We start from the raw sequence: 19040 nt of genomic DNA, 5'->3' as shown, positions 1-19040 counted from the left end.
TCCTCTTTACAGCCCTTCTTGTAGATGAGAGTCATATTGACAAGCCTCCAATCCTCTGGGACCTCTGTGGCTGACCAGGAACACTGATAGATTATGGAAAGCTGCTTGGCTATCACCTCTGCCTGCTCCCTCAGCACCCTCAGGTGGATTCCATCCATCCCCAGGTGATGTTGTAGATCTCTTAACAACTCTTTCCACCTGAATCATGGGGGCTTATTCTGCTTCCTATTCAAGACTTCCAAGTCAGAAGGCAGAGCACCCAGAGGGTAACTTATCTGACTTTTAAAGACAGATGTAAAAAAATACGCATTTAAGAACCTCAGCCTTTTCCTTATCCTCAGTTCCCCACCATATTCAGAAAAAGGATGGAGATTCTCCTTAGCCCACCTCTTTACTGTTAATATATTTGTTAAAAAGTTTTTTGTTCTCTTTTTACTTCAGTGGCCAAGTTGAATTCAAGCTGGGCATTGGCTTTCTAACTTTCTCTCTGTGAGAATGATGATCTAACCAGGGGCAGATTATCTTCTGGACCGTGACTTGCTTAAGGGTGCTCATATAGGAATGGCCAAGCATACTGCAAATCTTTTTTTTTTCCCCTCTGCAAGAAGTAAAATCTCACAGTCCAGTGAGCAAGGCTTGGAGGAGCAGGAATTAACCCAGAACGTCCTCCAAAGAAGCAAAAAGAGAGATGAATGGCATTAAAACTCAGACTTCCCATCTCTATTATGGCTGGAAAATGTGGTACAATAATGCAATGACTCACAGCAGAATCAGAAGTGTAGACAGTTATTCTGGTCTCCAGCCTGTATGAAGGAGACAGAAATAAATATGTCATTTTCACATTTCACTTTCCTACCACACAATAACCACAGCAGCCTAATCCCTGACTTTCTCCTATGTTCTCCCTACCAGTGAAGGTTTCTGAGGCTTCTGGTGTTAGGTTCAAAAAGGGAAGGAAGATGGCTTTCTTTGTGCCATCTCTTTTTGCTTCTTCTCCACTCTGTCTGGAGTCAAAAAATCCTCAGGTGCCATCCCACAAGGCCCTTCCCTCACCAAGCCTATGGATTATAGCACTATCATGTGTCACAACCACAAAACACAGAACACCCTATATGTACGTCTACTATGAAATAATTCATTGCGTTATGCCTAGAATTCAAATCAAGTTTTGAACAGAAAAGCTATTAAATGGTTCAGAACTTAAAACTCTTCAAACAATTCTAATGCAATAAAATGCACTCACAAAGAATAATTGGCACGTATGGTTCCAGCTCCTACTCTGGAGGAGATTTGAAACCTGTGCTGATTGCTTGGCTTCTTCAGCTATGAAATGACATCACTTTGCCAGCTTCAGATGGTTGAACAATGGTAAAAAATGGTAAAACATCCTTGCAGAGCCAAAGCCAGATTTCAAAGAAGTTTATATGAACACACACTATGAGCAAGGCAGGCTTCACTGCTTCCAGCAGCCTGCAAGGTCTTTCAGAGTGGAATGCAAACAAGAAAATGCCACCCAAACCTTCCCCCAATGCCTCTGCCTGTGGCCTGGTGCTGTTCCAGATCCCTTCTGCTACCAGAACTGCAGGGTCTGCTCCTCTTGCACTGCTTGCTCACCCACAAAATCTACTGTTTCACTTTCAAGTCCTCTTTCTCCCCCTGCCTTTGAAAGGTTTACATTATCCTTGTTACCCATGTTTGCAGAAGTGATCTTCTGGGAAATTATTTTGTACCAAAAAACCCAATGCTGGCTTCAGATAAAAACATGTCTGTATTTCTCCAACCTCACAATGTCAACTTCAAGATTTTGGTGAGGTCTGGGAAAGATAAAGGAGTGAAGATAGCAAATTAAAATATGTTAAACAAGGGTCCCCCTTTGCAGTTTTTAAAGACCATTCCCAATTCTTACCTACATGCTTTGTTATTATTTAAACCAGCAGACTAGAAATAAAGCCTCAGACAAGGTAGAACTCCTCTTCCTCCTTTTCCTTCTGCAAAAAGAACTTAGAAGCCATCTCCATGCCTCTCAAACCAAATATTTTTCACTACAATCAGAGCTGTCAGATCAGGCCATCCCTTTATTCCCACAGCAAAAGTGTCCTCTTGTATGTGCTTGAACATCATGTTCTGCCCTTACATCACACGAGATAACCTTTCTTTGCCACTTCTTGGTCATCACAACTCACCAAGATGTGGTGGATGTGATAGAGCAACACAGAGGTCTGAGAAGGCAGGTTTCAATGCGCATTTCACCAAATCCTATGGCTTCTGGGTGAGCCACAAAAACAACATTACCTTTCTCTATGCATTTGGCCTTTTACCTATGCCATGGTTTACTGCACAGACAGTTCATTTGCAGAAGGCATCAACATTGTGAGCTTGGGTCATTAAGAATTAGATTGACTGGGTTGTTTTGTTTTGTTTTTAAATTGCTACTTACCTGCATAGAAATTCTGTAGGGTGTGCAAAGCTTGCACTGGGTCTATTTGAGTGGCTTTGAGTTCCTTCCATGTCAGATGATCAGACACCACCTCAAAATGTTCCTTCTGAAAACCTCAGGAAGTTCACTTGCCATTATCATTCTAAATAAAGCTAATGACCAGGTTGGTTTTGTTTTGTCCTCTCTTCACCAAGATCCTCCCAGGTCTGACATAAAAAACATATTAGGTGGCAGCAGTGAAACACTCGCATTCACTCAACTGAACATATACACCAACCATTCAGAGTTATAGGGCCAACAGCAGCAAGAAAGTGGAAAAAAAAAAGTATTTGAATACCATTGATTTATTTGACATTTCTTAAATGAAAGTTGAAGATGGGAAGGCCTCAAAACTGCAGTTACTAAACAGACATGTCTGAGTGGGAGTGACGTGGCTGTTCTTTACCGAGAACGTGTCAACCAAGAGAGGGAGAAATTAAAACACAAAGCAGGAGTTCAGCAGAGAAAGACATATGTCTGTTCAGCATTGAATCCAAGGCTTAGTTCAAAGTCTGTATAAAAAGGTGATGGTCGTCTCTTGTCTATATTATGATTTATCATTTCTTAGGTCTCCTGTCTTTTCTTGGCTAGATTACTTGCTGGTTTTTGGTTGTTTCTGTTGTTGTTGTTGTTTGTTTCTTTCTTTCTTGGTGGGTTTTTTTTTGTTGTTGTTTTTTGTTTGTTTGTTTTGTTTTTTTGCACTTCATTACTTAAGTAATATTGTCCTATGTTAATGTTTTGGAAATAAAATTTAAAGATTATTCAACAAAAATTCAGGTAACAGCAAAGACTTCAGTGATTCATATTCAAAAATATATAATTTTCAGATGTCATAATATGTATTAAATTCTTGGTTACAGCAAAAGGATTGTAATATATAGCATCACAGTGACATATCATCAAGCTGTAACAGTGCAGTTTATTTCAACTGTGTAAACAAAAGAAAGTATTTCTGCAATGGCACTCTTCATGAGCCAAATCTCAGCAGAAGTCAAAAGGAACCCTTACACAGAAAAGAAAATCCCAAATTGAAGCACAGTACATGAACTCTTTGAATTTTATGAACAAACATCTCTTAATTACGATTTGGGAATGTTAATGTCTGCAGAAGATATTCTCTAGGAAATAAGTTACCGTGAAATGAAATCGATGATGATTTCCCAGAGAAATTTATTTTGTGTGTAAATATCAAAGAGAAATGGCAGTGCCTTGCTTTTCTGGAAGGGAAGTAATCGATTTGATTATAAGATAATATACTCTGTAAACTAAGATAGTGTTGTGTTTTCAGATATTAGCACCTGAAATGTAAAGCTAAGTTTTAAACATTTCTAGTAATTTTTTGGTCATGCATGAGTTATAGCTTGCTTGACTGGTACAACTTTGCCAGTGTAGTCTTAGTGTCCCGTGAGATCATTTTAATGAAAGCATATATGTCTGGATTGCACTGCGTTTTATATGTATGTGTAACTTTCATACAGGAGGCTTTGCATACGTTCAAGCTGTAGGGATGAGACCTCACAGTAGAAAAAGGTACAGACAGAGCAAAGAAGTCGCACTCAATAGCAAAAAAAAGAAAACCTGGAATACGTGATATAGTTACAAGCTGGTATCTTCAGTTTACATAGAGCTACGAATTTGCTTGTTTAGACAAAAACATCCAACATGTGTATTCTCACATACTGACACAGAGTTCATGCAAACTACCACAAAAAAGAACAAACTAGAAACTTTTACCCCTCAGAAATGCTGCATATACTTCATCCTCAAATAAACTGAAGTCTCCTCAGAAACAACAGGGACTTAATGTGCAGATTGACTCAAGCAACATGTAATTGCTTCTTCTGCAATGAAAAGTGAGCAGCAGTATCCAACAGGAAATTTCATTGAATTCTACTTCACTTCAAACAGTGTTAAGTCCAAACCTAGGTTCATTTGTCACAAAGCAGTAAGACTACCTCCAAAGAAAGGTTATTTTCTTGGAGGAAGGACATTTTCTTCGTAGTAGCCTGGATTTACTACATTTCCAGCTGGATCGTACCTAGCGACCACAAATGTAGAACCATCACTAGCAGATGCTTTTCCAACACCCATTTTCTTTGTGTTCTTCCAAACCATTGCTGTGAAATGACCTGAAGAAAGAGAAAAACACGCAGATGTCTTAGGTACTAAATCTATATTATTCCTTCAAACATATTGAGGAAGATGGGGAGAAAGAGGCATACGAAACTGTTTTTTTCTCTAACAGGAGATCTCACTAAAGGCATGCGAAAAAACCTATCTAGCATCTTGTCTTGAACAAGCCTGCTCTGACCTGTTCCATATTAGTGTTCTTGGCTCCATGTCCTATTTCCAAATAAGAATATAAAGTAGGAGAATCATGAAAGAAGGACTTTGATGAATAAATGACATAAAATTCCACAAAGACATTATGGTGTTTACTTCCTGCAGTAAGAATAGCAGTTCTACCATTTCATCCTTCCCTATTATGTCTGCATGGAGAACAATTCAAGATAATTCTCTTTGTTGCTGCTTTTCTTTTTCTTTTTGTGGCTGCTTCTGCTTACCTCTAATGGCCACCCCTAAGCTATGTTATCAGTTGTTCCCCCTATGCACAAACAAGCACCATGGGAGAAAAGCAAGATTTTCTTCATCTCAAACAAGCTTAGTTGTATCTCTTGCTCAATTACTATTCAAGAAACAATGTTCTTATGTTCACTGAGCACTGGGCTGATAATATGCAGTCAATGACCTGTGGATGATCTCCAGATTACAGCTGAAGTAACCTCTGCAACTGTAGTGATACATCTTGGCGGAAGACACATGCCAGTGTAAACAACAACACACTGTATTTAGTGAGACACCTATATCATTTCAATTCAGTGTTTTTTACAAATTGACTTGCCTTAAAAATAAGGTCCCTTCTAGAAATTTTAGAGTTGCAGAAAAAACCCCACAATATATTAAAAAGAAAAACCAAATTCCAAACCTTCCTCATTTCTCACAGATTCTTCTACCTTTCTATCAGTTTCTAACATAAAAGCTTGGGGGAAATTCTAATATTGTTCTCCTAAGAACAAGGTAGATTTTTGAAAACTATCAAAACAAGCGCAGCAGACAATTTCTTTAAAGGAAAAGTCCTGGTTGTGAAGAGAAGGTAATCAGTCTGAACTTACCTGTCCCTGAAGAAAACCCTGGGTTTTGAAAGCTGTAATTCTTTATTTCACTGTACCATCTATCAGCAACATCCTTCCCTGAAACACAGAAGAAATGTGGAATCAGGACAGGTAACACAAACACAAGAACATAGTTCACTTACAGTCTGACCAGCACGATCTTCAGGTCAGAAGTTTGGACAGATTTCTCCTCTGAAAGAGTGGTCAGGAACAGGGATGCTCAGGGATGTAGCTGAGTCATCCTCTCTGCAGGTGTTCAAGAAATGTTTAAATGTTTAAATGTTGCACTAAGAACCATGGTTTAGAAGGGAAATATTAATGATATATGGACGGTTGGACTGGATGATCTTGGAGGTCTTTTCTAACCTTGGTGACTGTATGATCTTCAGTTAACAGCTGGCAAGACCTGTACAACCCAAGGCACAACTTCCAGGCACATGAAGGAACACTTTTACTGAATAAGAGTGTTTGAAATGTAGGTAACACGATATAGCACATTACATGCCAAATTTTTATTGTTTTGCAACAGCTGTTCCTACACAGTCACTAATCAGTCTGTTTTTTGTTAACCATCTCATGCCATCAGTTTCTGGAGTTTTCAGCTCCCTGATACAACCACAATCCATCAGTTTCTTCACTGAGGTGCAAGGGATGTGGCCATGGCACAGGCTGGCTGAGATCTAGGACAGCAATGCACTGAACAGGTACAGCAGTAGACGTCTGTGGAGAGGTGCTCTTTGGATAAGATGGACCTGAAGAGGAGCAGAATTCTGACACCAACAGCACAGTAAACAGGACCGCAAGCCAATTCTCAGATGTACTTAAAACTTAATAGGGCTGAAGTTAGAAAAGCTCTCAGACAAAAGAGGTCAGTGTGGCACAGCATTTGGACCTGGATGAGCAGAGATACATGCAGTCCTTAACAAAATGTTTAACTGCCTGGCAATTAAACACATGGAGTCCATGGTTTGTGTCTGCCCTTCTATAATGGTAAGCCTGGAAGGTAGCTGAAGATGCATCTCCCCTATCTTGGATGAGTGTTCCTGTCATTATGTTTCTACACACCACTTTCAGCAGCTCTTCCATCTTGGAGCAAGTTTGAAAAGACTTCAGAGAGCCGTGCCAGGTTTTCTGGCTAAAAAGCACAGGGGCCTTTTCTACAGTGAGCCCCCCAACCTGTGGATCAAGGTATATGAAGATGTTCCTTCACAACTCCCAGCAAACCAAAATGACTATCCTTACACCCTGTAGTTTTATATGCTCCCATCAGCATTTCATCCTTCAAATTTCTGAGTGGATTTATTCTTCTTAATTGTTTTACACAGCACCTGAGCCATTGTGAATTTCCACTCTGAGCTCTCTAGCTCAGGGTACTACATCTCCAGGAGCTGGTACTGTATGGAAATCTGTGCCCAGCACTGGCTCATTTCATCCGAGGTGTTCACCGATCACAGCTATACAAGGATCACAACTACAGCCAGTGGCATAGTGCTACGTGTCTGTAGGTTTCTAACAGTGACATCTACCAAAGAAAAACCCTATCTGCTTTCGTTGAGCTGTTTAGAAACCTGATAGATGAGAGCAGATTCTGACCGTGAATGAATCTGCAACGCATCTGATTGAACAGACAGCACAGAGGGCAGAAGCTCAGAGCAGAACTTGCAGATGCACTCAAAAGTCAAACATTACGTCTTTTCCATTACTGTTTCTTAGGAAATTCTTGTCTCAGACAGGGAGGGGGCAGCCTTTTCCCTGTGCTACATCAGTAATGAAGTTTCTGCTTAGCATTCCAGGAAGTATAACGCAAGGCCAGTTGATCCCAGAGCAAGCTGCCAAAGCTGTCAAGACTACCGTCATGAAGAACGCTGGTCCCTGGCGGACTGTTGGCTGCAGAACCACAGTGACTCACAGTTTGCTATTTCACAGCAAAAAGTCTCAAACTTGCGCTGTTCCTGAAGTCAGACGCTGAGCTGTTCACCTCTTTAGACTTACGAGTGCAATCTGCTCAACTGATGGCGTTGTTAGCCTGGCAGCCTGGCTGTCAGAGCTGTCACTTGAAAGAAAATACTGAGTGAATTGCCATCTCTGAGAGGTTTGTGAACTGGAAGTTCTAGGAACTGATCCATAGCACGCTGCTTGTTAGGAATGGGGCTCACTTAGTGAGTTTGTTTATATTTTCTACATAAAGATGTAGCAAACATGTTTTGATTCCTGAAGTAAATGTTCTGGGAGTAACAACAGGTTCCTTCTTTCCCTGCTTGCCCAGTACCAAATAACAACACCAGAAGACCTGCTTAATGGCTAGAGTCTGTAAAGCAAATACAATACCTGCTCATTTGCTACTCTAAGTAAAGCTAAAAGACTAAAAATTGTGCCAAGAGCAATCTGTGTGTAAGTCAAAGGAAAAACAAAAAACATATAGTACAAAAGCTAAACAAATCTTTGTTGAATAGAAGCACAGAGTGCTTCAGCAGACATGTCAGACCTTACAGAGCATATGCACTTTGTATATACAAGTGCTTAAGTGACTGCACTATGTAAATGAACTTTTACAAATGTAGGACTGCACTTTCAGTGCTACTAGTACTTCACTGTTCCCTGCAGTGTGACATGGCATGAAAGAGTAGCTCAAGAGAAAGTCAACACCACGCTGTCTACTGTAGCTCTAAGAAATGCATCTAGGCTCTGTGCGAGCAAAACTTAAGCTCAGCATAATGGAAAGATTGTGAGAGACATAGAAGTTTTTACAAAGATAGATATATTATTTAAAGAATACTATAATGTGAAAATCTGATAACACTTTAAATTCAGAGAAGATGGCAATGGCATCAGGTAAAAGAATGATCCAGTCCTGCTCAAGAAGGACAACAAGCACAAGCATGTAACACAATTTACCATGTGTTAATTCCCAGCCACGGTGCCCAAAAACTTATTGCAGGAGAACAAGAAAGAACTGTTCAATATAATAACTGGTACACATGCAACTATTGGAAAACTGCTGTTACCCCAGTGACCCCTGGGCTTCCCAGGGGCTGGAGGAAATAAATAGAAAGAGGCCAACACAGCAGTCAGCAGAGCACTGAGCCCCTTTGATAGCAACTTGCATCCTCAGATGTGCTGGTTCAGAGAACTGACCATAGTATTTCCATTTCAAGTTATGCAATTACACTCAGAGCCCAATTTACCTTGCACTGGAATTTTTCACTGAAAACAGCTCTGACTCCCCCAAAAGTCCCCTTCAAAACAAGGTTGCTGTTTGAACAATATTGTTCAAAATGCATTTCAAGCAGAAGGAAAAAGAGAAAAGAGATGGCACTCCCATCCATCACTGTGGATTCTGGCAGAAATGATGGAAGTTTAGTTCTACCAAAACCATGCAGATTTGTCCTACAACCTGCAGTTCCTCTTCTGGTGGCAGAGCCAGTTACTATACTACTTTTTTTTTTTAAACATCCCTCCTCTTTGCATTGTTGTAAACCACATTTACAGTTTCAACACTTTTTCTATGGAAATGTATGTTCAGCTCCACCCTTCTAACAACAGCTGACTGATGACCTGCTTGGTTCACTTCCAATCAGGCTGAATCTCACTCTCATGGGCTGCATCAGCACTAAGGGAGAAGGGGAGCCCAGAGAGCTGGGTGTGCATGGATGAGAGGGTCTGTACCAGCAGCTGGAGTGGAACTGCACCTCCACGGGGCTGTACATCCAGTATCCATCCCCTGTAGCTGGGATACAGGGGCAGCTAATGGACAGACCAGGTGTCTGAGCCCAACAGCTGAAGGTACCCAAATTCCCATTACTGGGAAAAGAATATATTTTATATACATTATTTTATATTGCCAATAATATTTTATTATATACATTTTTAAGAATCCATTGTTGGAAATAAATGCATATATGTCATTTATACATATTCCAACAGTAGATGTTTGTCCTGATGGGCCAGAAAGGGGCACAGGATAAGGCCATTGATGCTGTTCGTGTAAATAATGCCCGTACCTGCCCGTGTTGATCCATGTGGCCACCTGCTCATACATATATGTATGTACACGCTGTCTATGCATGCGTGTATATGCATCCTGGGCTCCATCAGAAGAGGGGTGGCCAGCAGGGACAAGGAGGTGATTGCCTCTCTCTACTCTGCCCTCATGAGGCCCTATCTGGAGTACTGCATCCAGGTCTGAGGCCCCAATACAAGAAAGACAGGGAGCTGTTGGAGAGGGTGCGGAGGAGGGCCGCTAATATGATCAGAGTGCTGGAGCACCTCCCATATAAAGACAGGCTGTGGAAGTTGGGCTTGTTCAGCCCAGAGAAGGCTTTGGGGTGACGTGATTGCAGCCTTTCAATGCCTAAAGGGAGCCTACAAACAGGAGGGAAGTCAACTCTTTGAAACGGTAGCTAACAGCAGGACAAGGGGAAATGGTTTTAAGTTGAAGGAGGGAAGATTTAGGTTGGATATCAGGGGGAAGTTCTTTACAGAAAGAGTAGAGAGGTGCTGGAACAGGCTGCCCAGAGAGGTTGTGGATGCCCCGTCCCTGGAAGTGCTCAAGGCCAGATTGGATGGGGCCCTGGGCAGCCTGGTCTAGTGTTAAACGGGGAGGTTGGCGGCCTGTGGCAGGGGAGTTGGAGCTTCATGATCCTTGAGGTCCCTTCCAACCCAAGCCATTCTATGATTCTATGCACGCCTGGGAATATACTCTTGCTTCACTGACTGCTTGGACCCAGGGGCACAAGGCTGTAGCAGCCCAGCTACTGTATTCTGCTCACCTGATGTTTAATTTCTCTGCGGCCACTCTTACTGTCTCTCCTTATACCTAAGAAACCTTAAATTTTCAAGCCATCTGAGAAAATCATTAACAGCATTCAGGTAAGATTACAGCACATGGATTACATCTCTGTGTGAGGATGAGAAGCACCACAGAAATCGACAAACCAGGTACCCTAAACCTCATATCTTTCCTTTAGTGTTTCCTAGCTTTTGTTACCAATTTCTCTTCCACTTTCTTAGGGGAAAGCAGGAGAGGTGAATTTAAGTTTCCACCAGAAGTTATCTCAGAGGGTGTAATTCTCTACTTTCAGCATCTCTCATGAAGGTCCATTTTCACAGAAACATGGAATCACAGAATGGTTTGGGTTGGAAGGGCCCTTAAAGCCCACCCATCCCCACCCCATGCCATGGCTGTCCCTCACCAGCTCAGCTGCCCAGGGCCCCATCCAACCTGGCCTTGAGCCTCCAGGAATGGGGGAATTTTTAGCAGTACTGTGAAAATCTGGTATTGGAGAGGAATAGAGAGCCACAGATGCCTCAAGTAACCATATTTGTGAGTCAGAGCGTGCTCCTTCAGGGCTGGGGCAGAATGTGCCTGTGCTGCTCTGCACACTAGACCTGATTTTGTAGCCAAACCCAGGTTCCTCCCATAATAGATTTAGGTAATACCAAGCAGTGAATTTCTCTTACAAACTCCCCAAAGTTCATCAGCTGCAGTGTTTTCAGGGACTACACACACACTCTTCATGACAGCATTCATCCCAACCAGAACTGAATCATTCAGTGCTTGCCTTAGGCCTCCCCGTACATGACAAATGACATGAGGCGTCCTAAGAAGCCTGACACAGTGCAGCTGCCCAGGCAGGCTGTGGTCTCCGTTGTAGCAGTGGCAGATGACAGCTCACTTACGTGAACAGAGACAAAGAGAAGTCTGCCACAGAGCAGTTCCTGAAGGACTGGAGGGAGGAAGCGGCTGTCAGCTATTTCTTGGATTACAGGGATAAATATATTTCCAGCTACAGCTTTAGGCTGTGTAACTCCAAAATCCTGAATACAACGTAAGAGATTCCTGAGCCAGGAGAGGGGTGAAACTAAAAGACTCTTACAATTTAAAGCTTAAATCATCTCTGAAACAATAAATTTATCTTCTGGCATTATCACAGAACTCCATAAGAGTCAAAATAAACAATAGCATTACTTGTGTCAGAGAGAAAACACACTAAGCTGGAGGTTTATTGAGTTTTTCTTTATCTGGGGAGGAAGACAGTCTCCCTTTATTAAGCCCTTGAATAGATGCCTAATACAAATTTCAGCCTCATTGAGCAGGCTACAAATTAACTATCCAGAGGGAACTGTATGAGAAAAAGAGGAAGAAGTAACCAGCTCCACAGAGATGAAAACTAAGCCTGGACAGAACAGCTTTCTCTGAACAAGGAGTTTTCTTACTCTGATACTCTGACTCATCCTGACACATAGGAAATGTAGCACAGAACAAAAGATGTAGCTTATTTTTCTCAGGAAGGCAGTCAATTCTATGAATAAAAAATAGCAATAAAAAACTGCTCAAAACTGGCAAGTTATGCATGGAAACAGTGCATAGAAGAAAACAAGTGCGATCCAAAAAGGACTAGCATTATATAATTTATGGAAGGATCCATGTGTGTTGTTTCCAGCTCTCTGAATGAGAAGCCTGTTTCTTTAACCTCAGGGGAAGAGCATAGGCCATCAGCATAAACAAGAAGGAAGAAGTTAGCTTAGTGAGTCATAGGCACTGTGCAAATTTTGCCATACATCTGTTTGTTCCCATGCTGCTCTGAAGACTTACCTCAGACTCTTGCAATCGACTGAACGTCAAATATTAGTAGATCCAATTAGATTTTTCCACCCCGGGTTTCTTTTTCAATATAAAAAGGTACCCATGCAGGGCTACAGCTAGCACTTGCAAAGGAATCCAGCAGTGCCCCTGGGCCTAGAACTCAGTTACTAAAATTTCCAGGTCCTTAAAACAGGACCTACAGTCCACACAAATGAGCTCCTATCTCCTCTAAACTGCATTGTGAATTCCAGGGGTGGATGGAAATAAAGAAAGCAAGTGGTCACTCATAATACACACCAACTGCTCTCTCAGCAGGCGGAGGCATTAACTCTGCATGCTGGAGGAGGAAGGAGGGAAGAGCCTGCTGAGCATAGCTCTGAGTGCTCACTGCAGGCTGTCAGCATGGCCACAATTCAGCTCCTTGGGTATCCAAACAGAAGGCTGCCTATTATGTGCTACATTTATGATCAGAAAATATACGGAGAACTTTTATCTTCAGAAATGAAGGCAGGGAAAAGAGCTCAAACCTTCTGTTTACTGACAGAGCAGAAGAGATCAGATGTTGCCTAACACACTTGCCTTTGTCACTTTGGTTTCCCACTGTCTATTTGACCTCCAAAACAGGAACTGCTGTGTAGCATGCAATTGCCATTTTTCTACCTTCCTCACCACAGTTGACCTGTGGTCAGCCTTTACTCAGGCTAGGGCAAACAAAGGATAAAGGTGAAAAACAGGGCATTGACAGCTTCCTTCTCCCCTCCCATGAAACAGAATTCAAAGAAGGTGCACAGCTGGGACATACAGAACAGCCTGGCCACCAAATCCTATCTTTAAAGGGACATAACCTGCTGCCACAATGCATTACCCCTTCAGTGCATATCTGTGTTTCTTGCTTTCAGCAACGTAAGTGTCTGCATACCAGAAGCCTGTGCCCATGGAACATGGGTTAGGTTGCAGTGGCCACTTTTTGGAAGTGAAGGCAATGGCAGTACTCTTGCAACCAGCCCTGACATCCAGCTCACTCATGCTCTGAGCCCAAGGAAAATGAAACAGGCTATTTATATGGTGTCTGTGAGACAGCAAGGGAAGAAAATTTACCTGGTTGATCGTAGGATGCCCAGGCCAAATTCTCTCCACATTTTCCATTAGCAGATTCAGAGCTGTGTTTGAGGACCCTTGAGGCTGCCAGTTCTTCTGCATACCTAGCAAAGGGATGCACACATTGTGTTACAGACTGCAGATAAAGAGGATGGAGAGGTGAAGGAAGAGAAAGAGGAAATGCAAACAAGGAATGTTAGAATCATGGAATCATTTGAGTTGGAAGAGACCTTTAAAGGTCATCTCATCGAGCTTCCCTGCAATGAGCAGGGACACCTATAGCTACATCAGGTTGCTCAGAGCCCCAACCAGCCTGACTTTGAACGTCCCCAGGGATGGAGCATTCACCACATCTCTGGGTAACCTGTGCCAGTGCCTCCCCACTCTCACTGTAAAAAACTTTTTTCTTATCCCCAGTCTAAATTTCCCCTCTTTTAGTTTTAAACCATTTCCCCTTGTCCTGTTAGAAGATGGCAGTTTAAGTGAAGTTATTCAGTTGCAAATCTCTGATGCCAGGGATGCTTTACACCTGTATAGATCTATCACTCATGAGAAAGGAAAGTCCAGAGAGCATTTTGCATGTATTTCTGAGCCCTTGTGCCATGGATGAGAAAGGTCTAAAAGAAACAGAATGTAGATCTCCCTTCATCCTGTCTACCCAGCACCTGGAAATCCACAGCTGCAACTTCAATGGGGAAAGGAAAGCATTTATAAGCATTGCTACAAATCTCAACATTTCCAAACCCCCTCACTGGAGTAACCTGCACAAGAGATAATGTAGCTTCAAAAATCAGCACGCAGATAATTCATAAATCAGGTGTACATATGGGAAAGGGAGCAAAATCCAAGCCTTCCTCCAACAGGGGACAGTCAATGACTCGCTGTAACACTAGATGGAGATTTCCAGCATATATTTGCAGAAGTCCTGGGGCCACTTCAATGTTTTGCTAGTGTTTTACTATCAAAAAATAGAAAGTGTGCTTAAACCAGTTTTAATTGATAAGTAGAGAACAGTTCCAAAAACTCTGCACCATTAACTTGATTTCTACATAAAATAGAAAAATGGACTGAAGCTGGGATTTAATCAAAGTGAGTGAAAAGAGAAAGAAATCACAGGGAGAATTTGAAACAACAAACGTGTGTAGCAGCACAGGGATAAGAAGCATTGTTTCCATAGAAGTTAACACATGAGAGTGTGGGAGGTACTTTGATTGTCTAATTACAATGGGATTAAAAATAACTTCATGTGTAAAAGGATTATTCTCTTTAGTCAGCATTGGAAAGGCTTCAGTGCAGAGACATTCAAATTCAAAAGACCATTTGTCATTTCTCACAGCATCAGAAATCATCAGGTAGATTTAGAAGTCAAATAAAACAAAACAATCGTTCCATAGTGTGCTACAAAGCTTATCACCAATGAGGCAGACACCAAAACACATGGGGATCTGAAAGGAGCTAGAGAAAATTACAGTGTGTGTATTCAGGGGCTATTAGACACCTATAACCAAAAAATAAAAATAAAAAAAGATACTACCTAATATTTAGGAAAACCACAATTTCCTAGGCAATTTTGTAATTTCCAGGAGAAGATAACAGAGCAAGGATCACTATGTATGTCTTGTTCTGCTGCTTCTTCCCAAAGCTTGGCATCTGTCAGACACAGGATTGCCTAGCTGAGCATTTTGGCCCAAGGTAGTACTTTAGTCATTAGGTCCTGCTTTCCTTTTGTCCTATCCTTCTAAGAAAAGAAATCAAACAAAAATACCACATTGAGCTACCACCAGTAGTTTAGAAATAATGAAAGCTTGCCAGTTGTGAATCTGCTAGATCCAGAACTAGAGGATCTCTTGACACTCCTTCATGTCCTCTATCCCCATAGTCCTGCGCTGCTTCTCTTTAAGGATTTGCACATTCCAAGAAAGAGGTAAGACTGGGACAAAGTTGCCAACGATTTGAGACAAAGGGTGATTAATTCCCTCCTGCTCAGGCAGCTGAAAACATGAGATTTGTATCTGAGATCATCACCCTATGCTTCATTACAGTCAGATATAAACAGACACCTGCTGAGGGTGACTCACTCATCCTAAAACAGGGATCCAATAATCAATTCAGTTAGCCTGTCTCCATTCTTGGGACTGAAAATAGTAGAAAGCACACCATTTTCAATACAGACAGAGAAGAAGAGATACATCAGACACATTTCAACAGAGATACCAGATACAGTGAAAAGAAAAAGTGAAGCTCTTTGAAGCTTTTGAATTTTAGATTATGCATCATCTAACTTGAAAAAATAAGATTTCTCACATTTCATGTCTGCTATTCGGAACAAAACATTTCTGGTTCTTGCTATTGAACAATTGCACCAGTTTCTAAACACAACTGTAATACTTATAAGTTACCAAAGGCTTCCAACTGCTATTGAACACAGTGAAGGAAGTCAGCTGAGACCAGAGAGGATTGTGAGGAGCTCCAGAAGGACCTAAATGGAGAAATGTGCAGAAATGCCTATTTCACAGAATAATTTCAACTATTCATACAAATTGATTTGCTCAACCCAACTGTAAAAGTTGGAAGAGCAAAGATGGGACAAGTCAGTGAAATCTCTTCCTCGCTGTGAGGCATCAGATAAAGCAGAAAAACTCCAAATCTTTGAAGAAGACCAAGACTGCACAGGTATGCAGTCACTGGCATCACAGAAATAACGTATCTAGTTATCATGGTGTCTCAAAAAAGAAGAGGAAAGAAGGCAGACAAAATTAACATGGATTGCTGCCACAGGGCACATCTACATGCCCTGTACATGGCGTGTTGTATGGCACAACACCTCGTAGTGATCTCCATTCTAGGCTGAGAGAACTGAACCATCTTTATGGCAAAGTGCAGCATGATGCTGAGAATAAATTGGGTTCTGGAAACACCACAGCCTCTCTGGTTCTGAGCCAGCTGGCCTGGAAAACCTGGCATGGTTATGGTAGAAAGTGTAATCGGAGGTGAGATCTCATGTTTGCTGGGATCAAACTGACCACCATTTAGCTGTTAGGGGGGGGAAGACATTTATTTTTGGAAGAGTTTAGTCAGCATTTTTTCCTTCAAGTATGTCCTTCATATTGCAAAGATCTATACCTCAGCCTGCAAATAAATAGAACACCAAATGATCTCCAGAGGTCCCTTCCAACCTCAATCATCCTATGATTCTATGATTTTGTGAAAACCACTTTGAAAAAGTTTACTACAGAGAGAAAGGAAACAATCTGGTTGTCACATACATGCAGCAAAGAGGCAAAGCAATAGTGGTCTAAAGTTACTGTAAGAAAGACTTAAATCAGGCAGTAGGAAGACCAGTCATCACTTCCTACCATGAAAAAGTTATTTTCCTCGCTATTTCAGCAGCAGCAGATGTTCTCATGCAGCTGACAATACATCATTTGATGCAGTTGGGAGCAAAGCATGCTTTAGGCAATCACCTTCTGTAATGGAGATACACAGGCATAGACAGATGCAGCCCACGTCTCAAAGAAAATGCAAGAAAGATTTACACTGTTGTGACCAGAGAAGTGCACATATGATTAGGTGGTGCTGTTTGATGGAGAAAGAAAGGAAGAGAAGAGTTGGGTAGGAAGACAAAAAGAGTAGAGTGCATCACTTTCCATCCAGTAGGCCTTCACTGAATACCAGCATGTCAAAAAGAAAAGTATTTTTGCAGTGTGCACAGTCAACTCTAGTCAATAAAAGTGACAGAAATCTTATCAGAGAAAAGAAAGGACTGAACTCACTGTTGGGCTCCTCTGTTTAACTTCTTGCAGAGTTTTAATGGGGGGACTCCGTGTTTCTTCCTGTAGTCATTGTGTGCTTTCAAGACCTCTTCAGCAAATTGTTTGGAAGCTGAAATCACATCAAAAAAGTTGGAAAAGTCTGTCAAATACAGACATCAGTGAAGACAGAAAAACATACCCTGAAAACTAAGATGCTGGAGAAGGTGGGACTGAAAAACCATGCCACTCTCACTGCTTACAAGTAGGATGATACGAACCATTGATGCCTTCCATCCAGGAACTCTAAGAGGCAATTCCAGTGGGATGGTACAATCTTACTAAAGATTGAAGAGAAAAGTGAACTTCATTCCCTTTCTCAATAAGGAGGTGATTTAAGGTCAGTTTGACTGACTCTCATTTCAAGATTTCTATATACCACATGACCACTGCAAAGAAATCGAAATAAGTGAGAATTAGGTCCTCTTCAATGTTCTCTCTTCTTTGCCTTGATGAAGTTTCAAAAGGAGAAAAAAAAAAAAAGCAAAACAAACAAAAAAACAACCCAACTCGTGCCTGCAGCTGGCTACCTAATGGAATTTCCTGCTTCAAGAGAAATTTGAAACCTGAAATAGGGTTTTGGGACAGTCAGAGAAGCATGGATAGTGTCTTTAAAACAGAAAGACAGTTTTCACTTTCTCTGTACTGCAGAAGCTTCTGGACAGGCCAAGGCATGCTTTACTCCATTTACTCCATTACAGTGACACAGATTTACATTTATTAATGCAATTTGAGACATCATTTATGACATATATTATCAGCATTATAATTCTATATTCTATTCTATAACTCTGAATGTTCTAATTAGAAAGACTCCCACTATTTTCCATTTAAGATTCTTTCAAAGCCCAAGTAGATCTCATGACTAGAAAGTTTTTCCTGTTGTTAATTTAGATTTCTCAAGTTGCTCTCACTGCTTGATTTTAACAACTATAATCACTCATCTCTTCCTTTATTAGCACGTACACTCTTCTGCTGTTTGTAATGATGCATTCTCCCACAGTATAGCTGTCAGTTTGCATACACTGTTCTTGCAACTTTTTTCTAAGGTAATTAGCCAACCCACACTTGTGCTTTTAGCTGTAGTCTGAGTTTTCACTGGTTCTAACAACAGCCTTAAGATAATATGGTGACCTAAACTAATCTCAATGTCCAAATGCACGTAAAAAGTCATTATTGTTTCACTCAGTACTTCATAACTTTGAACAGAATATGGAATTGAGTTAGTTCAATTCTCACTTCCACCAACACAAAAACACCACTGTGTTTTTGTGGACACGTACCTAATGTATTCCCCAACAACATGCCTTCAGGCTATATTTATTTATTTTGTATAAAATTGTTGTCATAAGACAGCTGAGAATTCACCAACAGAAATCCTACTGAAATGGTATCTGCCCCATCACATTCCAGCTCTTAGGTTTTCCTTCAACTTTGTGCCACATGTTGCATACCATCAAAGAAACCAGGCATCTCTACTTCAGTGTTTAAGCACCACTCACTCTTTGCTAACAAAACAGTTTCATCCTCCTTATTGTCATTAATTGATTCCATTGAGCCAGGATCTTAAAACTCTCATTTGTGTGGCCTGTAGGTCATGGCCTATTTCTAAGGCGCTTATCACAGGTTACTGAGTAAGGCAAGCCTACAGCCAACTGACTTAACTTTGCTGATACGAGGGCACAAGATTCCAGCAGAGACATTTTAAGATAGTTTGCTAATCAAAAAAGCTGAAATGAACAGCTTTGGAAGTTGTGTCGCATACTCCAGGCTGCATTTTTCTGCATAGGAGTTTGTGACTGTCATCACCTAGACTTAATTTCTCATCAGCTCAGCATTAAAGAGTGCATATACAATCTGATCTGCAAATGCCAAAGTTTTAATTTAAATAATTTGTT

At 41.2% G+C, this 19040-nt stretch overlaps 1 protein-coding gene across 3 annotated transcripts in view; it reads right to left on the bottom strand.

Moving 5' to 3' along the window:
* Window positions 1–2763: 2763 nt before the first annotated feature.
* The window catches only part of GLIPR2 (GLI pathogenesis related 2), a 33141-nt gene continuing 16864 nt past the window's right edge, over window positions 2764–19040 (bottom strand). For all 3 annotated transcript variants that reach the window (XM_048939423.1, XM_048939425.1, XM_048939426.1), the window contains exons 2-5: window positions 17107–17215; window positions 13334–13437; window positions 5650–5727; window positions 2764–4605 (exon numbers count right to left, since the gene is read on the bottom strand). In XM_048939423.1, coding sequence (XP_048795380.1) covers window positions 4445–4605; window positions 5650–5727; window positions 13334–13437; window positions 17107–17215 — 452 coding nt within the window. In that variant the 3' untranslated portion in view covers window positions 2764–4444. The remainder of the gene's footprint in view (window positions 4606–5649; window positions 5728–13333; window positions 13438–17106; window positions 17216–19040) is intronic.

This window comes from Lagopus muta, chromosome 3 (assembly GCF_023343835.1).
Source record: "Lagopus muta isolate bLagMut1 chromosome 3, bLagMut1 primary, whole genome shotgun sequence".
Classification (NCBI taxonomy): domain Eukaryota; kingdom Metazoa; phylum Chordata; class Aves; order Galliformes; family Phasianidae; genus Lagopus; species Lagopus muta.
The sequence above is the reverse complement of the archived record's forward strand: the minus strand, read 5'-3'. Positions and strand labels throughout refer to the sequence as shown.